The sequence below is a fragment of the Pomacea canaliculata genome, linkage group LG3, assembly GCF_003073045.1.
Source record: "Pomacea canaliculata isolate SZHN2017 linkage group LG3, ASM307304v1, whole genome shotgun sequence".
Taxonomy (NCBI): Eukaryota; Metazoa; Mollusca; class Gastropoda; order Architaenioglossa; family Ampullariidae; genus Pomacea; species Pomacea canaliculata.
In genome coordinates this window covers 28,835,278-28,848,278 of record NC_037592.1, presented here as the reverse complement: position 1 = coordinate 28,848,278, position 13,001 = coordinate 28,835,278, and the positions used below count along the sequence as shown (strand labels likewise).

The window sequence follows — 13,001 nt, the reverse complement described above, 5'->3', positions numbered from 1 at the left end:
ATGGATGCAACCGAGAGGTGAAGGACTTGGCGCTGTGTCAGCAGGGACGGCTGTCATTTTCAAAGACTGCAGGTAGACAGACGCTGTTGACAGATTTGAAACACATTTCAACTATTTCTACCTCGAAGAGAAGAATAAAGAGAAGGAGTGTGGAAGGCAAGAAAATCGTCACTGCATTCGTCTAAATGTGTCACTGGGAAATTCGTATCACAAAGCCGGCAGCGGTTATTTTTCTCCTGCCCACTGCTGCCACGCATGCGTATGCCGTTGTTTTTAATTTGTTTTATGGTGTTCTGCGAAAATTATTTTGAATTTCTCAGCTGGTGACCATGTCTGTCGAAGCCACAATAACCAAATAGGTAAAACAGTGGAGCTTGGCAGGCGTTAGCCATGCATCTAGCGGCACAACGCGTTGCCGCTCCCCCTCCCCATAACCTCTTGACCTGCAGCCCTGTGCCGGTGGGAATTGTATGTGACCTGCTGGTGGTACGGGCTGTGGGGTGGTGGTAGAGGGGTGATGGGAGGGATTAAAGGATGACCGCGTAATTAATGGCAACACGTGTGTGCCCATGGCCGCGTGTGCACGCTACGGAACCACACTCAGGGCAGAGAGTACCGATACACAGAATTGCAGTTACACGAAAAACAACTATTGCCACACACAGAAGCCATCTCGACGAGTGACTAGTTCATAAAAGCAACCCCCTCCCCGCGCACACCCAACACACACACTCTTTATGCAGTCGGCTGAATGGGAACGATTGACCAGGGCATTGATTATCGAGGAGGGAAGCTCCCCCGCGAGCATTTGCTTTGTTGTATTTTGCTTTTCTTTTATGGCGGTCATTTATGCTTCACGGAAGAGATGGGGGGACGGGGAAGGGTGTCAGCAACGCGACTGCACGTAACTAGGAAGGAAAGTTTGATCAACCTTTGATCAGAGATTAGGGGACATGTAGGGGCACTGCCATGTGGTGCTAGGAGTGCAGTAGCTCTGGAGACTGGAGTGATTCAGGAGTTAGATGAAAAGGAGTGAAGGTTGGGTAGAAGGGCTGATACAGGCCCCGCAGACTTTGTGTGACCTCACGGGCAGACAGCGTTCTCTGGGATTGGGTGGCAGCGTGTGGAACGAACAACGTTACTGGTACGTGGAATCTACGGCCAGAGGACGAATGAGGAGATATACAGTCCAATCCATCGTTCCCTCCCCTCCACACCTCTTTTTTTTTTTGGGGGGGGGGGCGTTGTGTCTTCTCCAGTTCTTCAGTCTTCTTCACGTGGTCTGCGTTTTCATTATGAGGATCGAAATGAAGATTAGAGACTGGCACTGCCCACGGTGATATGCAGTCAATATGGTTTAAAAAAAAAGTCAGCAGCGTGGCGGCAGGCAGCAAAAAAAATGTAGAGCTGGAGGGAAGGAAGATAAAGGGCCTTCTTTCACAAAAGGCTTTTAGTTTTACTGAGGGTCTGTGTGTGCGCATGCATGTTCACAGCTGCTCCCATCCCCTCCCCTCCGTCCACTCCCCCGACAGCGCTTGGTTTACTGTCACAACCTTGGCCATCTGTGCACCTTCACACCGGATGACCCCCAAGCTCAAGCTGTTGTCTTCCTTCAGCATGCCTGTCACGCTTTTGTCCAGGGGCGTTGTCATTTCAACCCTCCTTTAAAAAAAAAAAAGCATCTTCTTTCTTCTTGCAAACCTTCTCTGTTCGACTGCCCTGGAAATCCACTTCCTTTATATCTCGCAGACCAGGACGAACGGAGTGCATCCTGGCCCCCATAACCCCGAAAACCCGTTTGCACCTTATAGTCCCCGCGCCGATGTGGCTGGCTTTTTTGCTGATGAGAAGCACGTTGAGAACCGACAAGGGTGGAGGAAGCAATGTTAGTTGGCTCTCCCCTCCCCACACTCACACCAACTCATTTCCACTCATCCCATCTATCCTTCCTCGGCATGTTGCTCACGCAGAGCGCTCTCGACAGCAGAGGGAGGAATCCTCCTTGCGAAATTTTTCAGCGTAATAAACAGCATAAAAAAGACGAAAAGAATTTTTGTAAAACTTTATTTCCTCCTGGCGAAGCATAATTAAAACGTTTCCTTCATGAGTTTGTATGTTGCCGTGTGGAGTGGGGAAGGGTAGCGTCTGGCACGTGCTGAAACGTTGACCTGACCTCGCGTGACCTCAAGAGAGAGAGAATTTCACACGGTGAAAGCTAGGAAAAGCGCAATATACCGAGCGAGAGGACCGGACGTGGTGGTAGTTAAAAGCTATCATCCTCCCTCCCCCATTTAGTGTCGCAGGAACTTAGTCTCGGTTGGTAATCACAGGGGCCCGTTCTTCAGCTGCTGCCTTCTATGGACAGGCATTTGATAGCCTGTTGACTGTCCTTGGCAGCATTTTGAAAAAAAAAATCCTAGAGAAGCTTGCGCAGTGGGTTTGTTACTAATCCTGAAGATCCCAGATGTGGCTTGTTCTGTGTGTAACTCAGAGCACACAAACAGAAGAAAATAAAAATATGCAAGCTCATTGGCGCTCAGTGAATCCAGTAATGCCTTGGAAACTGCCAAAGGTGTTCAGAAAATGGCTTTTTTTTTGGTGGCTGAGGGGCAGTCAAAAAGACCCGACTTTCTAAAGGCTGTTCGCAAGAACAGTAGTAGTAGAATACCTTCAGTTATTCTTCAGCACCTTCAAAAATTGGTTTCTTTCCTTTGATTTCCTTAGAAAAGGTCTGTGTGATGTAATTAGAAAAAGTAATTGTAATTAATGATAAAATCATAGTAATAAGTAGCTGACCATCTTGTTTGAGAAAGATCTTGTCTAAAGAGCAAGCGTGGGTGAAATAACCAGTTGTGCATACAAATCTTGTGGGAAAAAAATGATTTTCCTATCTAGGTTTTGTGTTATTAATATCCATCATAATGACTAAAGATAAAGCATGTTTTGCAGGCCGCATTGAGCTGAAGGAAGAGACAGTGGAGGCTTTGCTGTCAACGTCCAGTCTTCTGCAGCTGTCTGAAGTTGTAGAAGCTTGCTGTAGTTTTCTGATGAGCAGCTGCACCCCTCCAACTGTATTGGGATTCGGCAGTTTGCAGATGCTCAAGGCTGTACTGATCTGTACAAGGTTGCCAATAATTATGTCATGGTCAGTATAACCAAAAGAGAAGATAATTTCACCTTTTGGGGTTTTTTAAACGCATATTAGCCATATGTTATTGGTCTATTTTCATTTGTCTGTATGTTTTATAAGTATAGTATACTTAATGATTTCTGTAAAAAGTTACATGAAACCCAAAGAATAATTTTGTGTGTATGATTTGAAACCTACCAGGAGAACTTTGTTGAAGTGATGAAGAACCAGGAATTTGTCTTGCTGCCCTGTGAAGAGGTGTGCACACTAATGGCCAGTGATGACCTCAATGTCCCCAATGAAGAGACCATCTTTCAAGCACTGGTACAGTGGGCACGACATGACCTGACCAACCGCCGCAAACATCTTGCCAAACTCCTGTCCCACATAAAGTTGCCTCTCATGGCGCCTCAGGTATGCCATGCACGAATCCAACATTGTATGTTTCTTACACTCACCATGTGCTTACCACTGACTTGACTGCAGAAGTTCCATGTCTTTGTCATTTGAGCGGAATCGAGCAGCTCACTTTTTGCCTTCATTAAATCTTCATTGATCTTTTGATATTAAAGAATAATTTAAAACAATTAAAATTAACAGAAATTGCAGCTGTCAATCATTAAATTAAGTTGCTTGTCCTAAAAGTTATTCAGTCTTGTTACTGAGAGTACTTGGAGCACCTGACTGGAAAGTGCTTGGTCAATCACTATAGCTACTAAAAATAAAGAACATTATATATTCATTTTTGTAATAGCTTATTTTTGTCCTCAGCCTCCACATTTCCTCTTCACTCAGTCTTCTTGAGAAATGTTTCTGCAGCACAAGGGAGGCTTAGGCTGAACCAGCAAGATTTATGTTAATTTCTTTTGCAGTTTATTGCTGACCATGTTGAGACAAACTCGCTATTCAGAGATGACCGTGAGTGCCAGCAACTCATCATGGAGGCTCTCAAGTACCACTTGCTCCCAGAGCGGCGCTCCTCCTTCCAAAGTCCGCGCACCAAGCCACGCAAGTCAACCGTCGGCATGCTGTATGCTGTTGGAGGCATGGATTGCACCAAGGGTGAGATAGGAGCTGAGGCCAAAGGTTTGGATACTTGGGTTATTTCCCATGTGTCTGTCCAGGGTTTTGAACCAGAGAGCTCATTACGAGCAAGCATCGCAGTCAGATATTAGTAATAGGAGACCAGTAGGTTTTATTGTTAGGGTAACCAGACACTGGATCTTTGTTTTCACTGCACGATAGAAGGCACTTATAGCCAAGCAGACAGTGAGCTTGTGTCATGTTTCCATCAAGTTATATCTGATGATTTTGGCTTGAAAGAGATCCTTAATTATTTTTTTCTCAGTGCCTCTGCATCATCATAGTTACAATATAGCAGAGTAGTCTGGCATGGCTGCAGTAGAAAAAAAAAAGTAAAAAATCTGCAGGGGCAGAAAAGATAGCCAGCTTAAGTACCCAGAGAGAATTCACATAGGCAACCAATTATTGTGCTAAGTGTATCAAAAATAAACATGGAAGTTACAAGAGAAGTAAAATTAGTATACCTATATTTCAAAAAAAAAAAAAGGCAGAGCTGAGAAAACCAAACTAAAAGGCATTAGTGGAAGTGCAAAACTAAATCTGATGCTTAAAAGCGAGCGGCCATACAAAAAGCACCAAAGGTTTTAAAGTTGAGAGAGCTGCCTCCCTGTTTGCTATCAACTTGCATGCAGATGACAGAAGGTGATATTAGTCCCAGCTTTTTAAAGATTGAGCTCATGAAGTTTTCATAAACAAAATAACATCTTAACTGTAAGTTTTCTTTTCTTAATTATTATTTCATTTAGCATTCTGTGTATTATTAGAGATGCTTTAAGTACCAAATTCGTCATAGGAAGACAGTAGTGCATTATTAATAGAACTCAATAGATAATATTTGGTAAGTTAAATTAGTTTTATGTCCTCATTAAATACAAAGTGTTTATATGCCTGGTTACCTTTGCAGAAAATTGCTTGTGAACCTTTTCCATAAGCAAAGATGATGACAAGTCTTTGTGGGTGGTGTTTATTTATCCTAGGGGCCACAAGCATAGAGAAGTATGACCTCAGGACAAACACCTGGACACAAGTAGCCAACATGAGTGGACGCCGTCTCCAGTTTGGTGTTGCAGTACTGGAGGATCGCCTGTATGTTGTGGGAGGAAGAGATGGACTGAAGACACTTAACACTGTAGAGTGTTATGATCTGAAAAAGAAAGTCTGGACATTGATGCCTCCAATGTCCACACACAGACATGGGCTAGGTGATGAAGTTTTCTCCAGCATCTTGGAATTGTTGCAATTTCGTTTGTTTGTTTGGTTTTTTTTTAAATCCTTCAGTCTGCCTGAGTCACATTCTATTATTGGCAGTATCTTTTTATTTTTTTATTTCCATGATTATACCTGCTTATGCTTTACATGGTGTAAAACTCCAGCTAAGCTTATGCTTTACAGACTGTCTTGAAAAGAAATGTGAGATAATTGCAAGGAACACATTAAAGATAAAGCATAAATGATCGACACAGGTGTTGGTGTGCTTGAGGGACCAATGTATGCAGTTGGTGGGCATGATGGCTGGTCATACTTGAATACTGTGGAGCGCTGGGATCCACAGGCTCGTCAGTGGAGCTATGTTGCACCCATGTCCACTGCTCGCAGCACCGTTGGAGTGGCCTCCCTTTTCGGAAAGTGAGTGAGCTAGGGAATGATTGCTTTTGAAACAAACGCATAAAAATATGTTTTGGTGTATAAATAATTGATTTGAAAAATCTATGTTTCTGAAAAATTATTATATAAAATGTAACATTTCAAAGACAGGATATTAATTTTGTTACTCATTAAAAATTGATGAAACAAATTCTTTATGAAAATTAGCCAAAAATTAATTTATGAAACTGCAAAATGATCAGCTATGGAGTTTTCTTTTTTAGCTTGGAACTTAAGAAGTCTTGTAATTTAACAGTTTAAAAAAGTATTCTTTTTTTTTTCTGGATTTTGTTTACATGGTATGGTACAAAGATGCGAACATTAATACTGCATTTCATGATCAATAGTGATTAATATAAACAGATTTGCTTGTAGATTTTTTTAATAAAGATCCTGTTAAAAGATAATTTAATTTGGACTAAAAAAAAGCCCATTAACATTGTCTGTATTTTTTTAATTTACCATGATGGATAACGAATTTTGTTTCTTGAAGAATGAATGGTGTCTGTTCATTGCTATAAATTATATTGTATTTAAATAATAAAATATATTCATTTAGTAAAAGAACCACACAAATATTGCTTCTGTCTTCTACTGAGCTAATTTTAAATATTTTATCTATTTCACAGCAACAGAATAGGGGATGTACTGTTCTTTCTAGCTTAAAAGGGTTTTATTGGATAGGCTGAAAAGGCTCAAACAATTTAATTGCTGTTGGGATTTGGGAACAAATTGAAAACGATATGGTAAAAAAAAAAGTTCTCTTTCCACTTCTGTTTTTGAACGCACATCAAAACTGTAACTGAAAATCATTTCTCATCTGTGCAGCCTTCAATCTATTTCTGCATGCCTAAAAAATGAAAAAAAAGTTTTCTTAACTATGGATCATGTTCACAGGCTGTATGCTGTTGGCGGTCGTGATGGTAGCTCAAGTCTGAAGTCTGTGGAGTGCTTTGACCCACACACAAACAAATGGACTCACTGCTGCCCCATGGCTAAGCGAAGAGGAGGTGTGGGTGTTGCAACCTGCAGTGGTTTTCTGTATGCTGTTGGCGGGCTCGAGGCACCTGCCAGCAATCCCAATTGCAGCCGCTTTGACAGTGCAGAAAGGTCATTTGGGTTTATCTTCTGCATCTCATGTTTTCTTCTTATATGTTGTGAGACCAGTGAGATAATAAAATCAGTGGAAAGAATTACATAAGATCATTATGGGATTTAAGAAGTAGTTTGTATGTATCATTACAGGATTTATGAGTACAGTCAGTGAAATTGTAAGTTAACCAATGTGAATGGCTCATATGGCACATCTCTGTGTTGGCTTGTAACTGAGGTCATCTCTGACAGGTATGACCCCAAAACAGACCAGTGGACCAACATCTCACCTATCTGTTCTCCACGAGACGCTGTCGGCCTCTGTCCACTTGGGGACAAATTGTTTGCTGTAGGAGGCTATGATGGACAGCAGTACCTTAACGATGTGGAGTGTTATGACCCCATTACAAATGAGTGGTTCAAGGTATGTGTAAAACTGGCATAGGTAAATGTATTGGTATGGTAAATCAAGATATCCTGCCACAAGTTTGAATGTCTGCTTTGATTGATGTCATTCTAACAAGAATGCAACACATATGCCTGTCTACTCCACATCCGCTGGGACAAGTGAGAGGTGCGTGAACAAAGCAGGTGATGGGATCAAGTGCCAACCAACCTCTTTTCTACATCTTGTGTTCTGTACAGCAGCTTCTTAGTTACTCCTAAATTATAAATTTATATTCTTTATTAAAAACTGATGCATGAATTTCCTTACATAAATTAAAAATGTTCTGTATTTCTGTTTCCTCCTCAGGTGTCTTCGCTTTGCACAGGGCGAGCATGGGCTTGTGTTGTTCATGTGCCAAACAGCTGACTACGTGCCAAAGGATCCCTGTCTATTCTTCGAAAATGGCCTTCTGGCCTGTTGGCTTTGAAACGTTCCAAGACCGTTCTTGAGTCGTGGACTTGAAACTTAGCTTGCTGCTGTCAAACTAAAGAAGCTGGCCTTTGTCTAAAGTTGTCTGTAAGAGTTTTATAAGTGTTTATAATGAAAGTGCATTTTTAGTCCTTATTATGAATAGATTTAAACTGCCACTGGAACACATTAGTATCACCAAAAAAAAAAAAGAGGGGGAACAAATGTAGACAGAAGTTTACAGAAATGAAAGCAGTATTTCAGGAATATGATCCAGTAATAATAGATGAAGACAATGAATAGATAGCATATTCTTGTGAAAGAGCTTTTTTATATATAAGAAGCTGCTTGATGTTGTACGACATTAAGTTCATGACAGCTATGGACAAAATTAGAGTAATTTAGTCAGACATTCCAGGATCTGTTTCCTAGGTAATGACATCAGGCCAATCATCACTTAATCACTACTGTTTCTCAGGGAGCAAATTCTCTTTCCATTTATTATAATCAGCATCTCAGAAAGTTTGGGACAAGAATGCCAGCAAGCATTTGTTAGACAATGAGAGGAAATTGGAGACAGGGATCCCATGGAGTGACAGTGTTACTAGTCAACATCTTTTGTGAGGTTTTGAGAGAAGTGTAGGCCTTAAGAGGCCTCGAGAGAAAGCCTTGATTGTTTAAAGTTCCTGGTGAGTCTTTAACAAGTGCCAAAAAACACCAAAGATCTGTTCAGGAAAGCCTACAGAGAGTTCATTTGATTTGGTTATCATCAGAATGAATATAGCTGTTCCAAAGGTCTTGGTCATACCTAAGAAGACCTGTGGACTGTGGCCAGATATACTGTTTGCCACCTAATGAAATGTATTGAGAAAGGAACCTTCAGACTCCTGAAAGTACAAGAGCTGGAGGGAGGAAAAGGATGACAATGTTAATAAAAGTGAGTCTTTCTTAATGTGCCTTTCTGATAAGGGAATGGAGTTGAACCAGGCTGGACATATTGTTGAGAAACATGCCAAAATTTGAATCAACTTTGCATACAATAAAATACAAGGAGAAAAAAGTACAAATCTTTATTGCATAACCTCATGAAAAAGATGAACTTCTTGCCATTTGTTTTTTTTCCAGGGAAGAAATGATGACTGGTAATAATTTGACAGAAATTTCTAAAACTTTATAAATAAAAGTACAAAAATTATGTGAGTCTACAAGAGTGGATAACACAGCATTTTGGGGGCAGGAAATCCATATTTCTGTGATTTCCATCATCAAAGTTATGAATACCAGTTTTGAAATTTTGACTGTGCTTAAATGAGTGTGTAATTCAAGGAGGATGTTTGCAGACGGCCTTATTCTGTCCACATAAGTGTGTTGTGTGCCATGGTCATAACTCTTGCTTGTATGGAGAATTCATGAAAATATTGGACATGGCAGACAGAATCTAGACTTGAACTGCATGGAGATGACAGTCACTGAACAAATAGTGTGTCATCGCTGTTGTGCAAACTTTCATGTTGTGACTTGCCAGCTCTTTCGTACAAAGAAAACCAGGCCAGTGTGGAAACTAGAACTGCTGATATCAATCTCAACCACACAAAACAATTGACCTTCCATTGCTATTTTTAAATTCACTGTAAATAATCTAACCTCAGTCATGGGAAGTCAGCCATCAGTTTGTAGCTCATGTCAACATGTCATCTATTTTCTCTTGTCTTCTTTTTTTTTCCAAATAGATCATGAGGTTTAATTGTTGTCTTTGTATCTATTGCTGTGAGTCATTGGACTTGAAAAAAATTGCACAAAGAACAAGTGTGGGGTGCGTCTATTTTTCTTTTTTTACCTCCATCCATAAGAGAAGTGCTTGTAGATACCCAGATCTTTTAAAATCAAGCTGTGGATCTCAAATCATACTCTTGTCTGCCAGCAGCTTTATTTTGCCATGCACCTTTTTTTATGAAAATGAATGTTTCATTGATTTTTATTTTCTTCATACTGTCATTTTGTGCAGAGCGACCTTTTCATATTGTGCATGAACAGATTTTATATTTTCCACTCCTATTTTTGATATAGTTAGCTTGACTTTAGAAACAAGCCAGCCACAATATGCATTCCTTTCCTTCTGAATCAGCTTCAGTAGAGATGGATTAAATTCTGTAACAACAGGTAAAAAGGCTGGAAAAGATACCAACATTCATCCCTCATGTATTGAGTGCTCAGCCAGCTGAAAGCTTGTGACCCAGAGACAGGTTTTTGTGACAGTTTACTCCAGATTGTGAATAGTGCTCTAAAATATGTTTAGATTGCTCATTGTTATTGCTCTCTGCCTGAATTGGTGCTCCAAGAACATAACCATTGGCAAGTGCCTTAGCCACAAAATCCCAATTGATTTAGCTCTGTGCGCAGAGTAGGCAGTTTGTATATATTTTCATACAAGTTTTCTCCAGTGTTCCGGAATAATGGTCATTCAATCTATGAAAGGAAATGCCTTGTCTAGTTTACTCCTCATTTGTGTGGTAAGTTAGAGTGTGGTACTACTGAACAAGTTAAAGTAAAAGAGTTTTAAACCACATTGCAATTTTTTTCTGGTGGCAATATTATTTTTAAAAAAGGTAAATTTTTGCACATGTTGTCATTCTAATGGGAAATTGTAGGTACCATGACTTTTTTCTTCAGGTCTTTTATTTTTTCTTTGTTGACAACAACGAAACCTGTAAATGATTAAAGAAAAATTGTTAGGACACTAACTATAACATTCAGCAAAGTTTTGGCATTGCAGTACAAATGCTTTTTTTTTTTTCATGCAGTACAATTTAGTATGTAATTACTGGTTGATGGAGGATATTAAATAACTGTAATACCAAGTTTAAACAAAACTCCTAGGTTTTAGTGTTTTAATGTCTTTTGAAGTGTGGGATATTGCCTGCCGATATGGAACTTGTCTTTTGTGCAGATTTTTTTCCTATTTTAATGCCAACTCCTAAGAAAAAATTTTCAAGTGTGGGAGTTGCCTGCTGATTTGAGGGTTATTATTCTTTGATAGGGATATTCATCTGAATGACTAGCAGCGAAACACTAGGGAAGAGAAAATTTAGTTGTGTGTGATATTTTCTTTTTGTCTGCATGTATGCTCATTGTAGAGACTCATTACATCAAGTGCCTTCTGCCTATTTTAAATGTCATTTTAAACCAAATGAATGTGCACATTACTTCTGCCCCACATTCATCAATTCTGCAAAGTTTGGTTTAATTGATGGTGATACATGGTCTGATGTCTTCGATAATGCCATCATTTAGGATTACAATTTTTCTTTCTTTGTGTTTGTCCTGGCATTCAAGCTGGTTGCGTGAGTGATAGCTTTATGTGGTGAAAGGTGAAGTAATGATGCTGCCGGTCTGTCAGTGCATTGACATTGCTGTCAGAACTGTGACTGCTAAGAGTTGTGGTTACTGCCAGTTTCCCACAAGGTGGCATGGTGTGTTTAGCTTTTTCTTTTAGCTTACTCCATCAATTTAAACTTGCATGCTATAAATGCACAAAAAAATGTTGTGTCCACCAATGCTATTAGAAAAAATAACTGGTTTTTCAGTTCTAAGAGAGTGATAGGTAATGGTTTCCAATGCTGAGCTGTGCTGTGTGTGTAAAGCACTTATTTTAAAAAGGATTTTACTGTCTTCTAAATGTTTCTTCTGAAACATATTAGGAGATGTAAATGTTTATTGAGCTTTGAACTAATATAATGTGGCAGCTTTAGTTCACATTTGCTTGATTTTGCTTAGACTTTTTTCAACTAAAATAATTTGCATGTGAATTGTGTCACAGCTTCATGCTAGAGGTATGATACATCAATACTTCTCTTCAGACATTTTCCAGTGTATGTGAATAACTAAAATGTAATATTGAGATAATACATGTGGATAACAGAAGAAGAGCACAATTTACAGCAGTAAACGGGGACCCAAAATAGTTGATCCCTTTGTTGGAGGAGCTGCTCCCCTTTGGCCACCTAAAATGCTCATTCATTGTAAACCTTAACCTGTTTGCTCTTAACCCCACCCAACTGCCTTTTCCCCACACTTGTCCCACACCTTTGGCAGTGTGTGAGCCCTTTATGAGGATCAGTTCTAATTCTACGTTCCATCATTTGACCACAAAGACAAAACTACTTAATTAACAGGATGTTTCATCATATTTTGTTGAACACTGACTTGATTTGGCAAGCTTGAGATGCTGGTCTACCTCGTGTCTTCTCACTGCTCACTGATTTTGAATTGATCAGATATTAACTTCTGTTACAATAAACCCTCACATATTTGCCTCAATTCAGTTGGTCAGGGCATTCCAATTCAGGCATAACATCTGGTCTCACAAACTTACTAATCTTGATGTTTTCTGATTTAAATATTTTTTTATTGTTGCTTTATTGTTTTTGTTTTTTTGGGTAGGTGTTCAGTAGACATTTCACAGCACATAAGTTCATAAGCACATGCATCAGGAAATATTAGTTACATTTTTAGTGTTTTTCCTTATTTCTTTGTTGCAATATTATTGCACTGAAGGGGCGGTTTTGTGTCCCACCCACTTCTCCCCATGATCACCAAACCTGGTGGATAGCTGTTAAGCAGGACAAAGCAGAGAGGGGGGAGATTATACCTTTACTGCTATTTAATCAGTTTGTCTACATCAAATTTTAGTATTGTCTAAGAAGGGCATAGGCTGAAGTGCAGTTCACAGTGTTGTCCATAGGAATGGGAATCCCATGGGGTATTTCCATGGTAGTCGATACTTGATATTGAAGGTAATAGCATGGGAAACCATTGTCCACAGTTCAAACAAAGCTAAAAACATGTGACAGTAGTTGGGTATATTATAGAATGGTTTGTTCATTATACATTGAACAGATTGTTGTAAGTTCATAAAGAATGTGTTCACTCAGTTCTGAATAAACTGCAGCTTTGTTTTTCATTCATCAATGTGTTGAGCTATTGATCTGGGGACCAAAACAGATACAACCTCTTTCTACTCTTATTACTGGTGTTTAAATACTAGTCAATAATTTTCACTTAACAAGAGATTTGTAACTGCTGTTGATGTTGGTGATAAAGATTTTGAAGATTTTGATAGCTTATAGATCATGTTCAATTTATTGCATCATATTTCTCATTGTCATGATGCAAAGATGAAAATTCATATTTGAGAGT

At 39.5% G+C, this 13,001-nt stretch overlaps 1 protein-coding gene across 1 annotated transcript in view; it reads left to right on the top strand.

The window, feature by feature from the left end:
- The window catches only part of LOC112560230 (kelch-like protein 5), a 38,387-nt gene extending 25,856 nt beyond the window's left edge, over positions 1 to 12,531 (top strand). Inside the window, 9 exon segments of the mRNA XM_025231917.1 lie at positions 2,950 to 3,045; positions 3,048 to 3,145; positions 3,332 to 3,544; positions 4,003 to 4,192; positions 5,191 to 5,415; positions 5,677 to 5,839; positions 6,755 to 6,967; positions 7,202 to 7,373; positions 7,704 to 12,531. Of these exon segments, the coding sequence (XP_025087702.1) occupies positions 2,950 to 3,045; positions 3,048 to 3,145; positions 3,332 to 3,544; positions 4,003 to 4,192; positions 5,191 to 5,415; positions 5,677 to 5,839; positions 6,755 to 6,967; positions 7,202 to 7,373; positions 7,704 to 7,763 (1,430 nt within the window). The 3' untranslated portion in view covers positions 7,764 to 12,531.
- The last annotated feature ends 470 nt before the right edge of the window (positions 12,532 to 13,001 follow it).